This window comes from Vulpes vulpes, chromosome 2 (assembly GCF_048418805.1).
Source record: "Vulpes vulpes isolate BD-2025 chromosome 2, VulVul3, whole genome shotgun sequence".
NCBI classification, from domain to species: domain Eukaryota; kingdom Metazoa; phylum Chordata; class Mammalia; order Carnivora; family Canidae; genus Vulpes; species Vulpes vulpes.
In genome coordinates, this window is record NC_132781.1 from 39,871,655 (window position 1) to 39,897,183 (window position 25,529).

Below are 25,529 nucleotides of genomic sequence, written 5' to 3' on the forward strand. Positions count from 1 at the left end.
TCACCTGTGTAAGAAATATGGCCCAGAGTGTCAACGATGGTGGTATTTGAAGGGATGGTGGCAAGGAAGTCACAGTTTGAAGGACTAATAGGTAGTGATCGATGGGGTTTCACAATTATAAGGAGCCCCCCATGAATATTAATTATCTGGGGAATTGTGCAACACAGGGTGCTGTTATAAACAGCCTAAATACAAAGCAGATACCTCTCTTCGGAAAATTACACAAGATCCAATTAAATGTGGCTCCAGCAGTGCTGAGCTGGAAAGACCAGACGTGAGAACTCACCCTTGCTCCAGAGAGCCAAGTGGCCCAAGAGCATAAACTTTCATAATTATTATTTTTTTAATATTTTATTGATTTATTCATGAGAGACACACAAAGAGAGGCAGAGACACAGGCAGAGGGGGAAGCAGGCTCCATGCAGGGAGCCCGACGTGGGACTCGATCTGGGGTCTCCAGGATCACACCCTGGGCTGAAGGCAGCACTAAACTGCTGAGCCACCCGGGCTGCCCAAGCATAAACTTTCAATTGCATGTCTCACGCTTCCAGAATCCACACATGTTTTATAGCTGCAAACGTCCACCAACCCGCTCTGAAAAGCCACAGGAAGGAGCTGACAAAAAATGAATTTTATGGCAACTGCCTGGTGCACACAGAGCCTCCCTGCAGGGCCATCTCAGGCTCGGGGGATGCAACTGGAGCCTTAATCATGCAGTGTCACAAGCTCAGGGAGGAAATCCATCCCCATGTCTGAACGTGCACTCCAGGGCTGGTTCTGCTGTGAGGTCCCTGCTGCAGCAGCAGAGTCCTACAGGGAGAGGCAGTTGTGGCCCATTCTGACACCCTTGCCAGGCTTCAGAGGCCTCCTGGGAAAATGTAGGCCTGGAGTTGTTGCTGGGCACCACTCAGGGAAGCCGCCTAACCCCCACCTAGAGAATTATTGTGCAGATTAATGAAGCCACACACTCAGGAAGGGTGGTGCATTGAAAACCCTTCTACCTGGACCCAGAATCTGTTCCAGGGCCTGTGGAGGTTTAAAGGTGGGGGTAACTGTCTCCATGTTGGAAGGGTGGGGAAGACCACAAGAGGGCGGCAGAAGCCAGGACTGAGTACGCTTGCCATACCTTTAGCCTACCCTACACCCAGCACTGACTCTCTCCAGCTCCCAGCCTGAGCAGGAGCCACCCTGAGATGATGGGTCACTCTCCCCAACCCTGCCCCCACCCACATATGTGATAAGTGGATTTTGAAAGGAGCTAAGAGCCAAAACTGTCATAAATGCATGTGGTGTGTTCCACTTTAAGAAAGCCTGTTAAGTGAACATTTCAACCTGGACCCAACTTCTGTTTCAAATATACCCATTGAAGAAAGCAAGGTCATAAAAGGCCCCCATTCCAAAAGAGATTGTGAACAGAGGCCAATCTGTAAAGGGAAGGTATCTGAAGGGGAAACAGTGGGGTGACTGGGATTGAAGCTAGATGGCTAGCCAAGGAGTGAGTGAAGCCCCAGGTGGGACGGCAGCAGAGGGGAACAGACTGCTCGGGGCTGCCTGTGCACTCTCTGGAGGCGACATTCACACTTCAGTCCCTGTGAGTGGAACCTCCTGCTGTTGTGCAGTGCACGCCCTGCACAGCTGTCCATAGCAGTGCTGATAGTCCAATTCAGCATACAGAGAGGTCAGTCTGCTGGCCTTTTCCCAACTCTTCAGTTGATGATACTCGAGGTGGAAGTTGAACTGGGGTTTTCTTAGATGGAAATGCAACTAGAGGATTTAAAAAAGAGAGAGGAGGAAGGGATGGAGGAGAAAGAAGAAGGGAAGAAAATGCAGGGCAGAGATGCAGTCTGATACCCAAATAGGCACTTTCCAGGTTACAGAGCTGAGAGTGTGGGTCAGAGAAGGGGCTGGGGGCATCAGCACCCCCTAGTTACCTACCATAAGAACACCAGTGGCACTGACAAGCCGGGATATAACCACCCCGAGGCCTGGGCAGGAAAAGACAAAGGGTCACATAAGGCAATAGCCCAGTCCAGGGTTGGAGTGAAAAATCCCAGAAGGGGGAAGCACCCAGCCTCCAGTGGCCTGTAAGCGGCCTAGCCAGGCCTGTGTGCCTCCAAACTCATTCCTCTGGATGAGGCTGCCTCCCCGCCCACATCCCAGCAACACTTTCCCTCTCTCTGTTTCCACCAACAAATCACGCACCAAGGCAAATTCCAGCGAGTACCCTGCCAGTGCTGACTGCACTTGCCCAGGAGATTGAGTCCAGATGAAGATGTGATTATAATGGTGCGTTGGCATGCACAAACACTAAAAACACACTTCTGCCGAGGCAGCTCCTACATCAGCAGTGGGGGGAGGGAGGGTGGGTAGTTAGCAAGGGTCATTTCCCACTCGTGATGCATATTCCCTGTGTGCATAGGATTCACGGTAGCAAACATGGAGAATTTTCATCACCCAGGCTATTGAGCAGCACAATCCTTCCTGACACTCACTTATAAGCTCACCTTGCTACTTGTCTGAGGCCAGGCCTCTCTTCACCTCTGTGCCTTTGCCCAGACAATTCCCTCCACCCAGAACATCCTTCTCATTTCTCCCCTGCCCAATGAACTACACAGTCTTTCTTGACTCAGCTCATAGGTGACCACTCCTCCATCAAGTCTTTTCTGAGCCCCCCTACTCTGAGCTGGTCTGGCCATTCTGTAATCAGTGCCCGCACTACCTCTATACAATGTCACCCATTATAGCACTTGTTTTGTTCTGTGCATGTCTGTTCTTTCCAGTCTGTAAGCCCCATAGTCATAGGAACTACATCTCATTCATTGTCATAGCCTCAGTTTCTAGCAGTGTTCCTAGAACAGAATAGGTGCTAAATAAATGTTTATTGGACACATGGAAAGTGGATGGGTGTATAGGTGAATGGATAGGTGGATGGATGGGTGGTGGGTGAGTGTGGGTAGATGGACAGAGGTAGAATAGATGAATAGGTGGGTATGGGTAGATGAATGCATGGATGAATGAATACATAGATGAGTGGATGGGTAGATGGATGGATGAGTGGATGGGTGGGCATGGGTAGATGGATGGATATATGAATGGGTGGACGGATGAGTGGATGGTTGGGTGTGAGTGGATGGATGGATGGATGGATAAAAATAAAACTGCAGAGGGTGTCTGCCCTATGAAACCAAAGCTGGAAGGATTCTTGTAGAGCTTCAGAAGCATATCTAGAGCCAGCAAGGCCCAAAGTGAAAGTCATGTTAGAATGAGGCTACTTATAGTCTTTAAAAAAAAAAATCCTCTTGCTTTCTTGCATAAATGATTCACTATTTTCTGCTCTTGTTGTTTCCCACTCATAGACATTTTTGCAATGAATACACCTTTTTATTCATTATTAGTCAAAACCATGGGTAGCTCACTTTTTTCATTGATTTTTGTTGCTTGTCAAAGTGCTGCATCAGGTACTACTACTAGTTTCCAGCCAGTAGAACAAAGAACTCTATGTGTGACCTCAGTGCAGGATGAGGGCATTGCTAAATTCTGATTGGATGCATCCCTCTCTGGTCCAGATGGTCCAAACACCAGTCAGGGATGCTCCCATATAAGAGGGCAGATTATGGCTACTCTTTTTTGTAAGGAAGTCACATTATGTATTTTATATAGTCTATCATTTCTGGTCTTTGTGAATATTCAACAATGAGTAGTTTTAAGGTTTCTACAGATTAAGCCTCCCCAAATACGCTTCCTCTCAGTTCCAATTTCAGTCAAACGGCAATGTTTAGCTAAGCTCCAAGACCACATCTGTGATTGATTGGTGATGTCTGCCACGTACACAGAGTGGAGGTGGAGAAACAGTCACCTGGTTTGCAGATGAAAAAGCTAAGTCCCTTGAGAGGACAGCAAGATAATAGCAGAGCCAAGATTAGGATCTCTCCTGACACCAGATCAGGAGCCCTGCAGTTGGACAGACCTGGGTCTGTATCCTGACTCTGTCACTTCTCAGCTGTGTGGTATTGAGCAAGTTAGCAAAGTTTGCTCATCTGTAAAATCAGGATGATAGATTTTAACTGGCAAGGTTATTGAGAGGACTAAGCTGTTCAATGAATCTCTTTCCCATATTGGGGTCTGAAGAACACATGCTCTCAAATCTCTGCCCCAGCCTCTACCCGCCCAGCCAGGAATTGCCTCTACTTCCTGTGGACCCAACTCCCTATGGCAAATTCTTTCTTTAGGCAAGGCATGTAGGTAGTTATTAAAAGTGTAGACTGCTGGGTTCTAATTCCATGACCATAGTCACTTAAATGCTCCAGTCCTCCCAAATACACAATGAAGGCAGTAAGTCTTCATGAGGTTGCTATGAGAATTCAAGGGGTCAGTATAAATAAGGTGCTTCCTAAGGATTCAGTAAATATCAGCTTTGTCTATACCATAAATTAGGCTACAGTCCATCTTGTAGTACTTCTCCTCACAGGGTCATTGTGAGGATTGAAAGAGACGATACTCTTGAGAGTGCCTACTATGGGGCCAGGCACATAGCAGGTGTGCTCAAACTGGCAGGTGTTCTTACTACTCAGTCACTATGACTTTTGCTTCTTCCCAATGCCATCTCCTATGCTTTGACGAACTGTCAGTGAAGCCAACAGGGACAGGGAATGGAGCTACATCACTGCTTTCTTTGGTGCTGCCTACAAGGACATGTCTCCTATCTCCCCTGAGACTCCATTGCTGCCTTTGTAACTGACTGATTGGTAGATTTGATTTTAGTATTTTATTTGATTTTAATATTGTTTAAAAGGAGCACAATATAATCATTCGTGAACATACTAAATCATTTGGCAGGATTCAATAAAAATGTCAAACTGAAAATTATGTCTCGAAAGCAGGCTCTGGGTGGGCGAGGCAGAAGTTTGCACTTGTAGTGAAAAGTGGGAAAATAAGGGGAAGATCACAGGGCCTAGCTAAGAGGTAGGAGGGCCTTATGGTCACCTGGTCCTAGAACCTGAGACCTCTCAAGGCATGGTACCTTAGAGCCCCACACCTTACAGAGAGGGCAGAAAAGCCCAGAGAGGTTGACTGACTGGCATCCCCAAGGTCACAGAGGAAAATCAGCCATTGAGTAGCCCAGGACTCGGATGTGGCTCAGTGCTGAGCCTACCTCAATGCAGAGCCTATGCAGACCAACGTGGTAGGCTCTCTGCTCCTATGTAAGCTGGAGAGGGAAGCCCCTTGCACTTAGACTAGGAGAGAGCAGGATGAGGCAATTAATTCATTCGATAAGCAAGTATGAAGCACCTACTATGTCCCAGACCCTGTACTAGAGACATGAGATCCAGTGTGCAGGGAGAGTTATGGGTAAGGTTGGAGAAGAGATGCCACTTAGGACAGGCATGTGGGACCAGCCACCAGACTGTCACCTTGAATAAAGGATTTTTATAGGTGGCTCCCCAACCTAAAGGCAACAGACGTGTGTAAATACTGTGCAAGGTACAATGCCTACTTTCATCTAACCATCAAGGAAGCCCTGTGAGTTGCAAATTATTAGCTCTGCTTTGCTCAGGAAACTGAGGCCCAGAGTAGTTAGGTAACTTAGCCTGCCAATGATGGCCCCGTGTTCTGCTCACTCCCCTTCAGCTGTGAGGGGAAGAGGCAGGGGACATGCCCCTGGCATCTGGGGACATCCCTACAATGTTATCAGGAGCAGGGCTTGGGCAAACATGAGCCCCGTTTTACTCACCTCTCCAGCCCCAGTGCCCCGACAGCAGCATCCCAGCTAAGGCCTGAGTGTGGGCTGTAGACAAGGAAAAGGCCAGAGAGCCTGGCGAAGGAAACCCACTGACTCCTGGGTTGTTCCAACAGCAGACAGGCCTTGGGCAGCTGTGCTAACTGCAGCGCCGCCTGCTGGCACGCCTCTGGATCTGTGGGCTGGGGGAGGTGGGGAAAGCCAGGGACTGAAGAACAACACTGGATGTCCCCAGGCACCGAGGCAACAAACACAAGCTTCTCTCTATAAACTGAAAACGATTGAGGACAGAAGCCTCAAGACAGTGGAGCAATGAAAGGCAAGGATCAGAATATTCAATCACAAAAGTGCTGAGTTTTTTGTTCAGTTCATAAATTTCAGCAATTATCCAAAGCCCCCAGTTCCATGGCACAGTGGAAAAACAGGGTAAGGGAGAGTAAGATGTCACGTACGTGAAAGAATACTTCAAGACCCAATCCCAAGCATCTCTCCTCCCTCCCTGCTCCAGACCCCTAGATCCAGCTGCTTGGCATCATCTGGACTTAACCAGAGTTCTTATCGTAATAATCCCACCTCAAAGTAACTCAACCCTAAAAGGGCAGAGATTGCTGGTCTATAGAACTGAACTGTAGGAGAGCAGAGGTGGAGCTGAGCTGCTTGTTGCATGAATGAAAGGGCAGAGAAACATGAGGCAGCTGGGAAGTAAGTCTTGGTGAGCACCTGCTGGCTACAGGGCACTAATCTCATTTGATCTGATGAGGATACTAAGAGCTGAGGTAGGGGGTATTACCCAAGATCACACAGCTGGCCCATGAAAGACTGGGGTTCAAGATTCTATCTAGCTCCTTCCACTACTTCTAATCCTCAAATTAAAAGAATAGATTTAGGATCTATGATTAGATACAGGGACTTAAGAGACCTTAGAAGCCATCTCATCCACTGCACACCCAATGCTTGAATCTCTCTCTTCCCATCCCAGCCAGGGATTCATGCAGTTTCTGCTTGAATACCTCTCATGATGGGAAATTCACTCTCAAGACAGTGATTCTATTGATTGAATCATACTAGTAGGTTAGAAAGTTGAGCCAGAATTTACCCTTCTTTACGATTAAAATAAGCATGTAATGTGCCTACCACGGTGCCAGCAACATCAATAAATGTTATCATCGTCTTCATTTCCTTTATTACAGCTATTCTTGTATCTGTCTTTCCCTTGGGAAGGCAGAAAACAAATCTCATTCTTCCCTGAGACAGCCCTTCAGATAACTGAACACAGTGCTTCAGGGTCCCCCTGAGGCTTTGCTTGCCCAGGATAAACAAATACTCTAACCCACTTTCAGACACTCTTGGTAAGCAAGAATTGATGCCATACGTGCTGTAATTTTCCAGCTGCTGGGGTCTGTGAGTCTTTAGAAAAGCTGATGGAACAGATGATGAACCAGCCACAGCAGAATAGCCATGGTATCCGGATCATGACCTCTGCAACAAAAGGGAAGTGGTTTACCCCAAATAAACTTTGGCTCATCACCATCAGAGTTTTACCAACCACATTCTTGGTCTACCCACTGTGGGAACCTGTTTTAACAGAAGAAAAAGAAATGAGCTCCCCCTCCAGAGTTAATTTATATCCTTTTAGATCCTCAGCCCTGCCAAAAGTCATTTAGTTTTTCTCAAAGACAGTTTGTGTGTTTAATGATCCGATAATGAGCAACATAGGGGACCCAACACATTCTAATCAGAGGATACCACCTACCTCCAAACTTCCCTATTTACAGATGGGAAAACTAAGTCCAGAAGAGAAGCAGTGACTTATCCAAGGTCACACAGGAATTTTTTGCAAAAGCCCAGTCAAATCATGAACTCCAAAGAAAGATGAAAGAGTAAAACAAACCATGAGAAAGGCAAAAGAAAGAAACCATTAGATTAAAAGAAAATGAAAGGCTCTGAAAAAAGACCTCCTTGGAGTATTCCCCCCACACACGCCAAGTTACTATAGAGGCAACGCAGTGTGATAAGCACAGCGTTGGAATCAGAAATTCCCAGGTCAATCGGCTGGCTCTGCCACCAACTAGGTTCGTGGTCTTGGACAGGCTACTTAACCTTTCTAACACTCAAGTTTCTCATTAATAAAATGAGAATAGGAACATCTACCTCAAAGGAGTCCTGTGAACGTTAAATAAAATAAATATAAAGGCTTTCAGTTCTCGGTCATGGTGGAGTAGCTTATATCAGACAAACACCCCTGGAAATAGCAATTACAAGCTCTGCACAAAATATTTTAAAGCTACTATTTGAAGGCACTGGAGAGAGGCTAAAAGCTTTAGGCAGAAACGGGAGGATACACAGCCCTTGAAGGAAGGAAACCACACTGAGTAAAGTACACATTTATTTACCTGACCTCTCCTTGAAGGCATGCCAAGTTCTAAGGAAATCCTGGGGACAGAGTTCAAGCAGGAAGCAGCAGCCTTTAAGTTAAAAAGTCAGAAGTGAGAGCTCAAGGATGCCTGAGAGACTAAAAATTAGGAAAACAAATCCTAAAAAGGACGGTCCCCCAGATGTGGGGCCCCTAGATTTTTATGTAAACCCCCTTAAAGTCCTAGACTGAACCTCAAACTTTGTACAGATGAGGAGAGACTCCAAGAAGCTCTGGAGAAAAACAAGTTGAAAAACAAATAGGCAGTAATTTCAGCAGCTGCCACTAGGGGGAGACAGACTTGAAATCCAAGTCCCACCAAATTGGAGAGACTGGATAAACACCTCAGACTTTGCACTGAAATCCCAGGAGATTCCTTAGGAGTTAAGATCACATCCCAAGACAAAGAGCTACAGTCCAGAACTAAGGACAAAACTAAAATATGCCCATCTATAAACACAGCCTAAACAGTGCCTCCACCAAATCAAAGTGATTCACCATTAATTTAACTGCCTCCTAAAACAAAACCCAATACTATTCAGAGGAAGATAACTGATCCAGAGTCACTGTAAAGAATTATTCACAATGTCCAGTATACAATTAAAAAGGACTACGTCTCCCATATGTAATTAAAAACTACTAGATGCATGAAAAAAGAAGGAAAATATGAAAAGAAAAATAAACAACTAGTAGAAACAGGTCCGCATGTAAGCTCATGTTGGAATTTGAAACAACAGCGCTAAAATAACAATGATAAACATGTTAACTAACTACAGAAAGAGATATAAATAAAAAACTTTTAGACAAGATGTGAAAACTTTTTTGTAAAAAGGTCAATCTATATAAATATATAAATATCTGAATATAAATATATAAATATCTGAAAAAATATAAATATCTGAAATAGGGACTACCTGGGTGGCTCAGCAGTTGAAAGTCTGCCTTCAGCTCAGAGCCTGGGATTGAGTCCCACATCAGGCTCCCCACTGGGAGCCTGCTTCTCCCTCTGCCTGTGTCTCTGCCTCTCTCTGTGTGTCTCTCATAAATAAATAAATAAATAAATAAATAAATAAATAAATAAATAAAATAGAAAAACCGTTGGATGGCAGGGTGCCTGGGTGGTTCAGTTGGTTAAGCATCTACCTTCAGCTTGGATCATGATCCCAGAGTCCTGGGATGGAGCCCTGCATTGGGTTCCCTGCTCAGCAGGGAGCCTGCCTCTCCCTCTACCTCTGCCTCCCCCATCCACCACTCATACTCTCTCACTCTCTCTCTCAAATAAATAAATAATATCTTTTTAAAAAAAAAACCATTGGATGGGATTATCAGAAGACTTGGTAGAAAACAATAAATGAACACCGAACTTGAAGCAGATTAACAGAAATTATTCAAATGAGACAGAAAGAGGGGGCAAAAGGCTAATAAAAGTGAACAAAGTCCCAGTGATTTGTCAAACAGTATCAAGCAGATCAACATGCATATAAATAGGATCCCAGAAAGATCAAAGACAGAGAATGAAGGAGAAAAGAATCTAAAATTGTTTAAAACCATTATTCCACAGATTCAGGAACCTCAGTGATCTCTAAGCAGAATAAATACAAAGCAAACCACATCTAAGTATGGCATAGTCAAAATCCTAAAAACCAAACAACAAAATCTTAAAAGTAGTCAGAGAAGAAGATCCATAATACATAGAAGGTAGCAATGAAAAAATATGACTGATTTTTCATCAAAAGCAATAGAGGCCAGAAGACAATGGAACATCTTTGAAATGGTAAAAAATAAAAATAAATTAAAATTTTTAAAAATTAAAAAAAAGATACTTAACAACCTGGAATTCTATGCACAACCAAAATACGTTTCAAAAATAAAAATTAACACATCTTACAGATAAATGAAAACAGATACTATGTGCCACAAATGAACCTATAATACAATAAATAATAAAGTTCTTTTGCCTAAAGAGAATGGATAGCAAATGGAAATTCAGATCTACACAAAAGAATGATGAACAGCAGAGGTGCATGGGTGGTGCAGTCAGTTAAGCCTCTGACTCTTGGTTTTGGCTCTGCCTCTGATATCAGGCTGTGAGATCGAGTCCCGTGTCAGTCTCCAAAATCAGTGTAGAGTTGGCTTGAGATTCTCCCTCCCTTTCCCTCTGCCCCTCCCACTCACTCTCTCTCTCTCTCAAATAAATTTCTTTAAAAAAAAATTATCAGTGAAAATGGTATATATATATATATATATATATAGTTAAATTTGAACATAAGTTTCCTCTCTTATTTTAACTTCTTTATTTTTTTTTTTTTTAGATTTTATTTATTTATTCATGAGAGGCACACACAGAGAGAGACAGAGACACAGGCAGAGGGAGAAGCAGGCTCCATGCAGGGAGCCCGACGTGGGACTCCGGGGTCTCCAGGATCAGGCCCTGGGCTGAAGGCGGCACTAAACTGCTGAGCCACCCGGGCTGCCCCTTTTAACTTCTTTAAAAGTCAGCAGGCTACTTAAGGCAGAAATAATAACAGTGTACTATAGTGTTTATAACATATGTAACAGTAAAATATATGAAAGCAATAGCATAAAGGATAGGAAGGGATGTAAATAGAATTATATGTGGAGTGGTATTATATTAATTCAAAATTGAGTCTGATAAGTTAAGGATGCATGTTGTAAATCCTAGAGCAACAACTAAAAATAACAATAATACAAAGAGGTATAAATCAAAAGCCAATAGAGGAGATGAAATGATTTACTAAAACAATACTCACTTACCCAAATGGAGTCAAGGAAAGTAGAACAAAGGAAGAGATAGCAGTGGAGACAAATAGGAAATGAAGAGCAAGATAGCAGACTTCAACTCAACCATATCAAGAATAATATTAAATGTAAATAGATTAAACCCTCCAATTAAAGCACAGAGATTGTCAGATAGGGTAAAATAGCAGCACTAAAATAGACTGCCTACAGGAGATGTACCTTAAATACAAAAATATCCTGATAGGTTAAAAGTAAAAAGGTGGACCAAAAAATTAAAAGAATGGGAAAAGATAAAAGTAAGCATAAAAAAGCTGGTATGTCTATATTATGCAAAGTAAACCTCAAGACAAACTATTGCATGAGATAAAGAAGGTTATTTCACAATGATAACAGAATCAATTTCTCAAGAAGATATCACCACCTTAAATATGTATATGCCTAATGATAAGTTTCAAAAATACACAAAGCAAAAATCGACAGACCAAAGGGGAGAGACAGACAAATCTATAGTCCTACTTGGAGATTTGAACACTTCTCTCTCAGCAATTGATGAATAACCAGACAAAAATTCAATAAAGATATGGAAGATTTGAGCAACACTATCCAACAACTTGACCTAATTGCCTTTTATAAAACACGCATACCAACAATTACAGAACACACATACTCTTCAAGTGTACATGGAACATTCACCAAGATACACCATATGCTACACTATGAATCAATCTCAGTAAATTTTAAAGGAATGAAACCATCGAGTGTATGCTTCCTGACCAAAGCATCATTAAATTAGAAATCAAAAACAATAAGGAAAAAAGGTAACACAAGTTACCAATACCAGGAATGAAAGAAAGGGCATTACTACCAATTTTATAGACATTTTAAAAATGATAAAAGAATACATGACAAGAGATAAAAGAGATAAAAGCATACAACTGTATGCAAATAAATTCAAAAATGTCGATGGAATGAACAAATTCCTTGGGAAACAACACAACAGAACCATCACAAGAAGAAATAGAAAGTCTCATTGTCTCTAAATCTACTAAAGGAATTGTATTCATAATTAAAAATCATCTCACACACACACACCATCACCAAGTCCAGATGGCTTCACATTTAGGACAGAAATGATACCAAGTCTACACAAACTGAAACAGTAGAGAAAAAGGAAGAACTTTATAAATTTTTTTATGAAGTTAGCATAACCACAGTACCAAAACCTGACCCAGACATTACAAAGAAAGTAAAATAAATACAGCAATGAGCATAGTCGCAAAAATCATCCACAAAACATTAGTAAATCAAATACAGCAATATATAAAGAGGATAATAAATCATGACCGAGTGGGGCTTGCAAATGCAAGATGGGTTCAGCATCTACAGATCAATCAATATCATTCACCATATTGAAAAAATAAAGGAGAAAAATTATGTGATCATCTCAGCAGAAACAGGAAATACATTTGTCAACACTCAATGCCCTTTGAAGGTAAAAGCACTCCTCAACCCAGAACTAGGAGAAAACTTTCTCAATTGGACAAGAGCATCTAAGAAAAAAAGATATGTGCTTAACATATTTAATAGTGAAATAATGGACCCTTTCCTCCTACAATCAGGAACAAGGTAAGAATAGCCTCTCTCTTCAGCTTTTTCCAATGTTATACAATATGTGGTTTCTGGCCAATGCACTGAAGCAAGAAAATAAATTAAAAAATAGAGACCAGAAAGGAAGAAGTAAAAATCAGCAATAAAATGGAATGAACTACTGAGACATGCAAGAGCATGAATGAATCTCAAAAACATTCTGCTGAGAGAAAGAAGGCGGACACAAAAAAGTACATGCTGCATGCTTCTATTTATATAAAATCCTAGACCAGGCAAAACTAATTTATGACAGAAAGCAGATTGGTGATCGCCTGAGGGTTGGGAGGGAACTGCAAATAGAGGATTTTTCGGGGTTAATGGAGATGTTCTGCATCTCGATTAGGATGGTTGTTACCAAGATGTGCACACTTGTAAAAATTCATTAAGTTGTGCATTAAAATGTAGTTTTATTATATGTAAATAACATCTTAATGGGGGATTTTAAACATAGGGAAAATATACACCATTAAGAACATGAAAAATTGGGCAGCCCGGGTGGCTCAGTGGTTTAGGGCCGCCTTCAGCCCAGGGCCTGATCCTGGAGACCCGGGATTGAGTCCCGCGTCCGGCTCCCTGCATGGAGCCTGCTTCTCCCTCTGCTTGTGTCTCTGCCTCTCTCTCTCTCTCTCTTTCTTTCTCTCTCTCTCTCATAAATAAATAAATAAATGCATACATACATACATACATACATAAAATCTAAAAAAAGAACATGAAAAAGTAAGCGACAAACTATAGGAGATATAGAGAAAATATTCTCAGTACATATATCTGACAAAGGACTTGTATCCAGAACATACGGAGACTCTTACAGCTTAATAATAAAAGTAAAAAGTAAGCAAGTTTCTTTAATGGGCAAAAGACTTGAAAAGATATGTCACAAAAGATAATATATGAATGGCCAATTAGCACATAAAATTGTGCTCAAGATCATCAATCATCAGAGAACTACAAATAGAAACAACGAGATGTAACTATACCCTACAAGAATGTCTAAAATTAAAAAGATGAACAAAACCAAGATTTGGCAAGAATGCAGAGTAACTAGAACTCTCATTCGCTCCTGGTGGGAATGAAAGATAGTTCAACCACTGTGGATAAGAGTTTCACAGTTTCTATAAAGTTATCCCTAGGCCTATCTTACAAATCAGTTATTATATTCCTAGCCATTTAGCTAAGAGAAATTAAAAGGTGTCCAAAAACTGAAATGACTTGTATATAAATGTTAATAGGGACTTCTTCATAATTACCAAAAACTGGAAACAATCCAAGTGCTCACCATCAGGTCAACAGATACAGATTGTGGTGTATTTGTACCTGGAAAACTATTTAGCAATTTTAAAAAATGAACTAATGCACACAACCATGTGGATAAATCTCAAAAACATTATGTTGGGTGAAATAAACCAGGCACAAAAAGTACTTAGTGTAAGATTTCATTTATATGAAGTTTGAGAACACACAAAGCCAATCTATGGTTGTAAAATCCATAACAGAGATTGGCTGGGTGCACAGGGGTTGATTAGAAAGTGACAAAAAGGAGCTCTCTGGGGTGATTAAAAATGTCTTAAGTCTTGGGGCACCTGGGTATCTCAGTCAGTTGAGCAGCCAACTCTTATATAGCCGACTTTTGAGCAGCTCAGGTCATGATCTCAGGGTCCTGCGATCAAGCCCCATGCCAGGCTCCACACTCAGTGGGGAGGCTGCTTGAGGATTCTCTCTCTTCCTCTTCCACTGCCCCTTCCCCCAAATAAATAAATAAATAATTGTTTTATTTCTTAGGTCTTTATTTAAGTGGTAAGTACACAGGTATACACATTTTTCAGAATTTGTTGAACTGTGCTCTGAAAACACATGTATTTTATTGCTTTTTTATCTTCAATTTTTTAAGGTTTTATTTATGTATTCATGAGACACAGAGAGAGAGTGGCAGAGACATAGAGGGAAAAGCAGACTCCACGCAGGGAGCCTGATGTGGAACTCAATCCCCAAACGTAGGATCACACTCTGAGCCAAAGGCAGACGCTCAAACACTGAGCCACCCAAGCGTCCCTTCCATTTTTTTTTAAAGATGGGTATAAAGGACTTAGCTTGGAGCTTAACACATAGTAAGTGTGTCACTAATAGCTCACAGCTATTAGTTTCCCTCATCTGTCACCTTTCCCATCCCCAGCAGGCACATACTGTAGGCATGACAGCGTTCTATGGCCATTGGACCTCTGAAAATAAGAATGACATTTTCCCCAAAAGAGTTGGTCCATAGCCTGACACTGGAGAGTTGCTCTAGTCTGGGCCACAGATGATAACTAACACTGATTCTGCATTTTTTCCTGGACCCTCCTGCAGGTTTTGGCTCCCAGGTCTGGATCTAGAGTCCCAATGTTCCCAGTCAAGAGGGTAGAATTTAGTTGGGTCATTCCAAGAGACCTGAGATGACAAAGTATGGCACTAAAAAGACACATGGCATGTATACGAGACTTTGAGATCAGCATTTCTGGGAAGGTCATAAGACAGGAAAACTAGTATTGGAGCCAGACTGAAAGCGTGTGGAGTCAATGGAGTTAGATTGTCATGTATCTAGTAGATACTCGATAATTGTTGATTGAATACATGAATGAATGAGAGACTGAGGCTGATGATGCTGAACCTCCAGGGCTGACTGCTGCCCCCACCTCCTGTCTTGCAGCTCACATACCTGCCCCCACCGTGGGGTGAGTGCCGATCCTCAGAGATGGGACTCGACTTCTTTCCTGTTTACAGTATCACCGCCTGTCGAATTGACTGTGAGACGCGCTACATCGTGGAGAACTGCAACTGCCGCATGGTCCACATGCCAGGTCAGTGCCAGGGGACTCTGGGACCTTCTCTGCATTTCTCATCCTATGGGAAACACTATACCCACTCCACAAGGATCCACAGAGATGCTGTTCTGGGAAGGCTAGTATTTGGTACCAAGCATTTAGGAGGCAGATAGAAATATCTAGTCTAGCAACCAAGGCGGCATCCTGGTATCTAGAAGTGTCCAGATGTTTGAAAACTGTTCCTCCCAGTGCGCAATAAGTTGGCTGCTCTTACTTCCTAGAGTTCAGTGTCCAGGTAGCTGAGTGCTTACAATTCCAAAACCTGGTGTGGTACCTGTTCAAACATCCAGGTGTCTGTTGCTTTCATCCAGATGGTTCCCTTCTTGCATCCAAATGTCTAGCATTCTTTCAGATGAGGCAAAAGTCCATCAGCCAGCAAATAAATGTGCATGTGCTGACACACATTTCTGTGTTAACAGACTAACAAGGCATGTAGCCATCTCATTGATGATCTCATTAGAGATAGTCAGCTAATCAGAGGCAGAAGGGCAGGAGATGGCGGGGACATGGAAGGGCTGATTCAAGCATGAAGAGTTTGGTATTGCAGCACAGAAGGAAGAACGACAGGCTGAAGGCAGAGACTGGAGTTCAGATTCCTCCATTCACCTGCTGTGTGACCCGGCACAAGTTACTAAACCTCTCTGTTCTTACCTTCATTATTCTTAAAATACAATCATTAGTTCTTATGAGGTTAAAATTAGGCTAAAATATAAAAATGCAAAAGTCAATGGTCACTGTATTAGCACATAGCGAGAGGAAACCAAAAGTACTATTGCCTGATGACCTACTATATGTTGGGAACTTTGCTATTATATTTCATGGCTACTATTTCATAGTCATATCATACTTTAAATTTATTTAACTAAATTCTTATGTCAGACATTTAATTCATGATCGATTGTTTCCTGTGCAATCATTGCTGAAATGAACCTGCTTCTAGCTAAATTCTGAATAATTCCATCAGTAACCAACAATTTTCCTAGTAATGTAAGTGTATAATTGTTGATCTTTAAAATTGCCTCTCTTGATCTTTTAAAAACTCCCAGAAGACAGAGCAAAAAGGGAAACATGTCAGTTAAATTGTTCTTGTTGGAAAGGAGGAAGCCTACAAGCTCAGCTCTTGAAAAAGATGTCTAGGGAAATAGTAAGGAAAGGACATTGTATGGCAGGTTTAACTTTAGCACTTGGCAAAAGGAAAATAGGAGGGGTTCTGGATATACTACTGAGAGACCAGAAAGGAGAATAAAGCACTGATGAATGTTACCTGCCTGATACTCAGACCAGGTCAGCAGCCAGTGCGGTTCTCCCATGGAATCTGAGCCAAAAGCAAGCAGCAGATTTTTGTCATTCCACTCGTGACATCGTTAATGGCATCTCAGTTACTAGCGTGGAATTAAGGGCAGAGCAAGAGGAGATTTACAAAGCAGCCCTTTCTCACAGCAGAGGGGTGTGGCGGAAAGAGCCCTGGCCTTGGGGTCAGAGCCCACTTCCATCACTGCCAGCTCTGGTGTCCTGGGAAGGCCGGATACTTAAGCCTCAAGTTTCATATGGGTAAAACAGACACAGTATTTCCTATTTGAGAAGGTATCCATGTGAGTTAAAAGCGGTGATGCGTGCCAGAGGTAGCAGGTGCTTTCCGCCACCTCCCTGCTTTCAGCCACCCAGGCTTTCTCACCTATCACCCATCTGAGCTGGTTGGAGCAGCACAGCAATCTGGGAGAAGTTAGCTAGGTGGACCCTATTATCACCTGCTCAAGCTCACAGAGCAGAGCAGACCCAACCCCCTGGCTCCGGGTACACTGCAGCCCAATTGCCCACTGACAGCTCTGATGGGTGGTTCCCTTCTGACTGACTGCCCCTCCTGGTGGCAGGATGAATTCCCTTCCCCCAACCCAGGAGGGAGGTGTTGCTGCCTGAGTACCTCTCTCTGTGTCTCTTCTTTGCAGGGGATGCCCCTTTCTGTACTCCTGAGCAGCACAAGGAGTGTGCAGAGCCTGCCCTAGGTCAGTACTGGGGGACAAATGGAGTGGAGGGCTGAGACCTCAGAGGCCTTCTGGGTGTGGGAGAAATGGGGCAGAAGGGGGAAGGAATAGAACGGGAGGAGGGGCTGACAGGGAGTGGGGGCTGCACTGCAGAGACAGAAGAGGAGGAAGGAGATAAGGGTGGGGAAGGAAGGATGCAGGGATGCAGGCAGGTAGATGAGGGCTGACCAAGCACTGGGGGAGAGAAAGAAAGTAGAGAGGTGCAAGTAGAGATAGAGTGGGTTTCCTGGAAATGGAGAGCACCAAGGGAATGCAGAGGAGGGGACAGAGATGGAGAGAGGATGCACAGTGGGCATCTGGGTGGGCACCAAAGGAGGTAGGGGAGAGGAGGGGCAGCCGGTGTGCATTTCCTTGCTGTCATCGTCCTCCTCCTCCTCCTCCTCCTCCTCCTCCTCCTCCTCCTCCTCTTCCTTCTCCTCCTCCTTTCCTCCTCTTGCTGGGTGCTTGCAGGTTGGAATAACTGCTGGATTCCCCCGCTGGAAGGAACACTTCCAGCGGGGGAGATCCCACAAAGAAGCTACAACCCCAGAGCTTGACCCACTCCACATGCCTGCCTCTCTCGGGACCTGGGAAGTGATCTATAATGAAGACAAACAGAGAGGGTGTTTAAATCATATGGGCTCAGTTTCATTCAGCAGCTGCACTTGCTGGAGCTAAAGGGGGATGGCTCTGGACTCGTGCATTCGCCCAGATGCTTCCAGAAGGACTGGTGGGGGAGGCGGGGCTTAGATGAGAGGGAGAGACTTCTGACGTGGACCAAGACATCTCTCTTTGGAGTACAGAATGGACAAAGCCTGTGTGTAACACTGCGATGAGCAGACAGACGGAGGGAGGGGAGTGATGTCTTCAGCCCCCCCCCCCCATCCTAGGGGAAGAGGGGAGCAGAGGGAAGGAAGCGTTCCAGAGCAGGGAGGTTGCTTCTAGGGACAGGAATTAGGGATCTTTGCTTGTGCCCTAACCCAGCAGGCAGGAGAGGCAGGCTCTGGCAAAGAAGGAGCCGCAGAGGGAACGCCACAGAGACCTGGGCTTCAGATAAAATGGTCTCCCACGTTTGCCCTTGACGGGAGGCCCACTTTGTGGATGAGAACACTGAGGCTAGGAGCAGAGAAGGCGGCTCTGGGAAGCTGAAGGGGCCAGGACTCCCCGGGAGCGCGTTCTCCGAAAGTGATGCCTTTTCAACAATTTTTAAAGAGCAACATAACAATAAAGGAAGTCGGAGGAGAAGAGGATCAAGAGACACGTGGAAGGAGTGAACGCCTTTCTAATGAGAGCTCACAGCCTCCCCAGCCTAGAGCCAAAGCCCAGCTCCGCCTCCTCAGGCCCCGCCCCTCACTGCCCCGGGAGGGCACCTCCTCCCCACCTGGGCCCGCCTCCCGCACCGCGGGCCCCGCCCCCACCTCGGACTAAGCCCCGCCCCCTCTCCCCTCCAGGTCTGCTGGCGGAGAAGGACAGTAATTACTGTCTCTGCAGGACACCCTGCAACCTGACCCGCTACAACAAAGAGCTCTCCATGGTGAAGATCCCCAGCAAGACATCAGCCAAGTACCTCGAGAAGAAATTTAACAAATCAGAAAAATATATCTCGTAAGCTAAGTGGGCCTGGCAGGCGTAGGGCAAAGGGGTGGATGCCGGAGGAACTGGGGTCATTGAGGAAGACGGCAAAGGGAGGCAGTTGGCTCCATTTGGCAGATACTAACCGAACTCAGCTGTGTGCCAAACTCTGTGTTGAGGACTCAGAAAGCAAAGACAAAGATAGTTAGGATGCAGCCCCTGGACTTTCAGGAGCGTGAAGGAGTATTCCAGGCAGGCCTTGCACATTCTCTTCCCTCTGCCTGGAATGTTTTCCTCTCACACTTTACCTAACCGGTTCCTCATGTGCCAGTCTCCATTTATTTTTTTTTTTTTTTAGATTTTATTTATTTATTCATGAGGCACACACACACAGGGAGAGGGAGAGAGAGGCAGAGGCATAGACAGAGGGAAAAGCAGGCCCCATGCAGGGAACCCGCTGTGGGACTCCATTCAGGGACTCCAGGATCACACCCTGAGCTGAAGGCAGATACTTAACCACTGAGCCACCCAGGCGGCCCTGCAAGTCTCCATTTAAAAGTCATCCCCTCAGAGGCGCCTGGGTGGCTCAGTGGGTTGGGTGTCTGTCTTCAGCTCAGGTCATGATCCCAGGAGTCCTGGGATCAAGTCCAGGTCAGGGTTCCTGCTTAATAGGGAGTCTGCTTCTCCCTCTCCCTCTGCAGCTCTCTGCCTGTGCATGCTCTCTCTCCGTATGTGTTAAAGAAATAAAATCTTGGGCAGCCTGGGTGGCTCAGCAGTTTAGTGCCACCTTCGGCCCAGGGCATGATAGTGGAGACCCGGGATCAAGTCCTGTGCCGGGCTCCCTGCATGGAGCCTGCTTCTCCCTCTGCCTGTGTCTCTGCCTCTCTCTGTGTGTGTCTCTATGAATAAATACAATCTTAAAAAAAAAAGAAAAGAAAGAAAATATTTTTTATAAATAAATAAAAGCCATCTTCTCAAACAGCTAACTTGGTGCCCCTCCCTTTATTTTTCCTCTGAAAGCACTCTGGTATTTTCCTTTATAACACTCACCAAAGTGTGTAAGTCTGTATTCCTGTGTGTGCTCCCTACTAAACTGCAAACTCCCTGAAGGCAGGAGCCTTCCGTTTTGTTCTCTGCTGTAGAGTGTCTGGCACAGAGTTGTCACTCAAAGAATATCTTCTAACAGATGAAATGAAGGAAAGCCAGGGGAGAAGAGGTGTCACAAGCAGAGGCTGAGCAGAGAGGATGGGCATGGGGCAGAGCTGCAGCAGGTGGATGCGTCAGAGCCAGAGGGACTTGCGGGCTGAGCTGGCCTCAGCCGTGGGGTGGGGCACTGGGAGGGGACTTGCCCCGAAGAGAATAGGGAGCCTCTGAAGAGCTCTGAGTGGGTGTGTATTTTAGACGACTGCCCTGCAACAGAACTTTCTACAAAGATGGAAATGTTCTGTATCTAGGATGTCCAATGTAGGGGCCACTAACCATCTGTGGCTGTTGCGCATTTTAAACGTACCTGTGTGACTGAGGGACTGAACTGTAATTGTAATGTGACTCAGTTGAGCAGTTTTAGAAAGATCCTTCAGGGGGCAGTGCAGAGGACAGAAGGGAAGCCAGGCAGGGAGGGAGGGAGCCTGGCAAGAGGCAGTGGCCATCACTCAGACAAGCCTTGGCGACACTTACATGGGGAGGAGGATTTGCCTTTCTCTCACCAGCCAACCCCACCCACCCACCCCGGCCAAGGCCAACACCAAACCCATCCTGGGTTCAGCTTTGGCTCAGCAGACTGAGAACAGGGTGTACTGAAGCCATTGTGACCAGTGTGGAAGGAGATGGGGAGTAGGAGGTGCCAGGCCACACTGCTGAGCAGACATTCTACCAGCAGCAATGACTTTTCCTGCCAAAATGTGTCTTCTTAACACACCTTCCTAAAGGAGCAAAAGGGAACCGGGAACCCCCCTTCCCAGCTAGGTACAGATCTGCTCCCTAAAAGCCCTCCCTGACCCTGGCAGCTGCCTTGGCAGTGCTAGACTTGGGGCTGCCCACTAGGAGAAGCTTGTTATAATTCCAAGTTGGAACATGGGGGCTCTCACGAGTGGGTAGGGGGTACCCAGCAGGTCAGCTGGCACAAGCAAGGCCAGAGAGTGAAGAGCTTGTCAAGAGAGTACTGAGCAGAGGTGCCTGGGTGGGTCATGGGCTCAGGGCGTGGTCCCACAATCCCAGGATCCAGTCCCACATCGGGCTCCCTGCAGGGAGTCTGCTTCTCCCTCTGCCTGTGTCTCTGCCTCTCTCTGTGTCTCTCATGAATAAATAAATAAAATAAAATCTAAAAAAAAAAAAGAAAAGAAAGAAAGCACTGAGCTCACCTGCAGGTGACGAGCCAGGCAGATCTTTTAGAGGCTCAGAGACCTGGAAACCAGGCAGGACTCGTGGAAAGGAAACAAGGAGGGGACAGCCGAGGGGCAGAGGGTCTATAAAGAGCACAGGGCTGGGGGAGTGGTCAGAACTCTGGGTTCCGAGGCCAGCTCTGCCACTAACCAGATCTAACTTCGGGGCTGGCTGTTGCACTTTGCCGGGCTCAGCCTCTCCTGCCGTCAGTGGGAAAGCTGTCAGATAATCCGTGCATGGCCCCCAATGGTTTTCACCCCATATGATACTGAATATTCCCTCTGCAGAGAGAACATCCTTGTTCTGGATATATTCTTTGAAGCTCTCAATTATGAGACAATTGAACAGAAGAAGGCATATGAAGTCGCTGCCTTACTTGGTAAGTCAGTGTCTGCTGCACTAATTTCCACATGTCTCAGTGGGGAGCGAGGGGAGCGAGGGGGAGCAGGCAGGGGGTGGGCAGGCAGGCAGATAGGTATATGCACCTTCTGAGGAGTCTGGGAGTAATTAACGTGCTAATTACTCCCTCTGTCCCAGAATGGGAAGGACTCCAACTTGACAGGTTTGAGGCCCAGTTCATGCCCCAGTTCAGGCCTGAGTTTCCCCATCGACACCATAGGCAAGTAAACTAGAAGGCCTCTCAAGGCCTTTCCAGCACTGCCCTGTCAGATTCCTGGGTCTTCTGCCCCCAGGTTGGAGTGAGCCCCAGGGCCACAGTGGGAAGAAAGAGCCGTCAGGTGGAGGGAAGGTTGAGCTGTGGGTGGTCCCCAGGCAATAAGGGTCCCCCCAGATGGAGCCCAACCTGGAAAGCAACATTGCAGCATTGAGGCCAGATGTTCCCTGTAGACTGAGAGTCCTTTATCAAACACAGAAGAAGGGCCACATGTCCCCAGATGTCTACAAACCTGACTGCCACCCCCACACAAGTTCACGTCAGCAACCCTGGCCGCACAGGCACATAATGGATGCAGGGAGTTTATTTCAACCCTGCCCCACCCAATGCAAAACCCACAAGACCTCCAAGGATGGACAGTTAAAAGACCTGCCCCTGGGGCCCTTCTCCCAACTCCTACTCACTCCCAAGAAAGGACATGTTGCTGTCCCTACGAGGAAAATCAGCTGCTATTGTCTCTGGAAGCTGGGTAGATTGAGAGGGGTATCCCTGGGGGCAGTGGGCAGGTGGAAGGGTAAGTAGAAATGTACAGTGTCACACTGCTGCATACCAGCTACGAGAATATATGTCAGGTCCCTCATCTGTAAAATGGGTCTAACAAAACCACTTGATGAGTTTATTGTGATGGCTAGCTGGGATAAAGCACACACACACACACACACACACACACACACACACACACACACCAAAGAAGGTCCATACAGAGTAGTTTCTGGTACCTGGACAGTCACCATGCCAGGCACCCAAGGCCCAGCTGGTGCTTCCAGATGCCATCTGAGCATCTCTGCACCTCTCCTAAGAGACTGGGGACTGGGCCTCAGCTGGCACTGGCTGGGATAAGGTGGTTGTCACTTGGGTCTCAGAGACTGTTGTGGCCAAAAAGGAATGAGCCAAGAGGTAAAGTCATGCTCCGGACATGTAAACCCCCTTGCTCTGCCTCTGTCACCTTGTCCATTTCCTAAAGAGAACTAAAGACAGGGCTCTTCCTACCCTCCCCAACATAGGCTCACTGTTCTCTCTCACTCGTGTGCGCTCTCTCTCTCTCTCTCTCTCTCTCTCTCACACACACACACACACACACACACAGGCACGCACTGAGGAGGGCCTGACTTCTGAATCTGTCAGAAAGGATAGCTCATCTCTGCATCAGATATGAGGATGAGCATGTTCCCAGCATCTTGTTCCCACCCAGAATAGCCTGCTGAGAAAATCACTCTGCCATCTGTACCTCCCGTGATGAGCGTGTGCCACTCGCAAATCCTCAGCCATCAGGCCCATCGGGCCCTTCCCTCACCACCATGCTGCCCACCCTCACCCCAGTGCACACCGCACATGCCCTCATGCCACGCATAGCACACCTCATCCCAAAGTGTGGCACATGCAGGCCCACGGTGGTGAGCTACAAGTGCCAGTACAGAGAAGCACAGACCTGCATGCAGGCCACGCAGCAGCAGAGACATGTATGTGCATACACACTACATGTCTACAGACGCATCACCTACACCTGCCTGTACACAAACGTGCTCACACAGGTTCTACACACTCAGACACACTATGTCCACCTCCACAAAGCCACACTCACACACACTTAGACACACTCAGTGTCCCTTCCCTAGCCATGAGTAGCCACCTGCATAAACCCATTGACAGCCAGCTGTCTCTTGCTTCTACACAAACATGCATACACAGAGCACCCTGGCACATACCCATACTCGATCACACTGTATGCTCGTGCAAACACACACCTCAAACCTGACCTGTACATCAGTAAGTACATACTTCCCAGTAACGCCCCCACTAGGGGCAGGAGAGGGAGCAGGGTGGAAGGGGAGTAAGGGGAACCATTTGGAGCCCCCTCCCCACCCTCTCTGCCTGCTTCCCTGGGACTGGTTGCCAGACTCCCCTCAGCCGTGATCAGGGATGGAGAGGGCAGGTGTAGCCAACAGATAGTCCTCAGATCTGGGGTCTCCAGGAAGACTGTGCACCCACGCCGGCAGCACCCTCTTTCCCAGTGCTCTCCCTGCCCAGCCCAGCAGCTAACAGTCAGAGGGGTTCCAGCTGGCAAGCACCTCAAGCAATCTCCTCAGCTCCCCTCTCCACCAAATGCCTTCTGGAGGCAAAGCTACCGAGAAGGTCAGGGTTTATCAAAGCCATGCAGCAAGTCAGTAGCCACTCTCCCAACTCAGCCTCTGAGCCCTGAGCCCTCAGCCTCCGAGCCCTCTGCTCCACCACACTGGCTCCGGAGCACAGCACTGGGCTTTTGCAGGCACAAGAACCCCTTGCAGAATCTGACGATAGCTTCTCCAATAGGGACTCTTCCACTACAAATGCCCAGGTACATACATGTAACATTTTGCACTCAGTTTCAAAGGGTCTCCAAAAAAAGGGGGGGGGTCTCCAACCATCTGCAACTCCCACAAAAGAGTTGTTCTTGAGCCCTGGTGGGCAAGAGACACCTGGGAACTTAAAAATCCTGACTTCCAGACCCCAACCCCAGAGATCCTGATTGAAAAGACCTGGGGTAAGTCCAGGCATCTACACCCCAGGCAGGTCTCCTAGGAGGGGACCTGAAGACCAGTCAAGAAGGACTTTGGTCAGTGGGGCCTGTACACCCCAAGGAGGTAGATACTTTTTCTAGAGTAGAGGAACCTCTACTCTAGAAAAAGACCAAATTGAACAGTTACCTTCAGGTAGGGGAGTTAGGGAATGCTTCCTACAACCTCATCCTGAGGGTGAAACGTACCCTATGTACGGGCCTCGTCATGGTGGCGGGAGCAGGGGAGAGAGTCTCTTCTCCTGTGCCATTGACCCTGAGATCCTCACCCAGGGCACCTGACATCTGACTCTTGGGCTAGACTGCCCTCGCCCCAGACGAGGTTCTTGTCTCACCTTGTGTCTAATCCCAGCCCAGAGCCAGAGCAGGGCCCACTCAGTGTGGTTCTGAAGGTAACTGAATGAGCCCATTGGCCTGTGAGGTCTACTCTAGGTCCTCCAGTAAGCATCTGTGTTAGTTCCCATCTCCACTGGGCGCTTTGCAGCATGAGAGGGAGTTGTCCAAGGCCTGACCTGTTCCAGGCCCAGGCTCCCTATGGATGGGGAGCCATTCCAAAGATCTGGTTTCTGGGTACATCTGTTCGCCCCTTCCAAGAAGTGCCATGAGTAAAGCCAAATCTTTGATCTTTTCTCTCTCTCCAGGTGATATTGGTGGTCAGATGGGATTGTTTATTGGTGCTAGTATCCTTACAATACTAGAGCTCTTTGATTATATTTATGAGGTAAGATTGGGGCTGTTCATGGGAAAATGACCATCTGCTGGGACCCTCATCCTACCTCAGTGTTCAGAACCAAAGCATGGGGGGTGGAGGGAGGATGGCCTCCTTTCACCCAGAGCCTACTTCCCCCTCCCTGCCTACAGAGATTTATCACCAAGTCCTAGGCAGGGAGGAGGAGGAGGGTCTGAGAGAGA

At 46.2% G+C, this 25,529-nt stretch overlaps 1 protein-coding gene across 4 annotated transcripts in view; it reads left to right on the forward strand.

The window, feature by feature from the left end:
- Nucleotides 1-25,529, forward strand: part of ASIC2 (acid sensing ion channel subunit 2) — a 991,154-nt gene that overhangs the window by 961,330 nt on the left and 4,295 nt on the right. For all 4 annotated transcript variants that reach the window (XM_025996149.2, XM_025996150.2, XM_072747721.1 and 1 more), the window contains exons 4-8: nucleotides 15,241-15,391; nucleotides 17,362-17,418; nucleotides 18,888-19,041; nucleotides 21,678-21,769; nucleotides 25,259-25,338. In XM_025996149.2, the coding sequence (XP_025851934.1) occupies nucleotides 15,241-15,391; nucleotides 17,362-17,418; nucleotides 18,888-19,041; nucleotides 21,678-21,769; nucleotides 25,259-25,338 (534 nt within the window). The remainder of the gene's footprint in view (nucleotides 1-15,240; nucleotides 15,392-17,361; nucleotides 17,419-18,887; nucleotides 19,042-21,677; nucleotides 21,770-25,258; nucleotides 25,339-25,529) is intronic.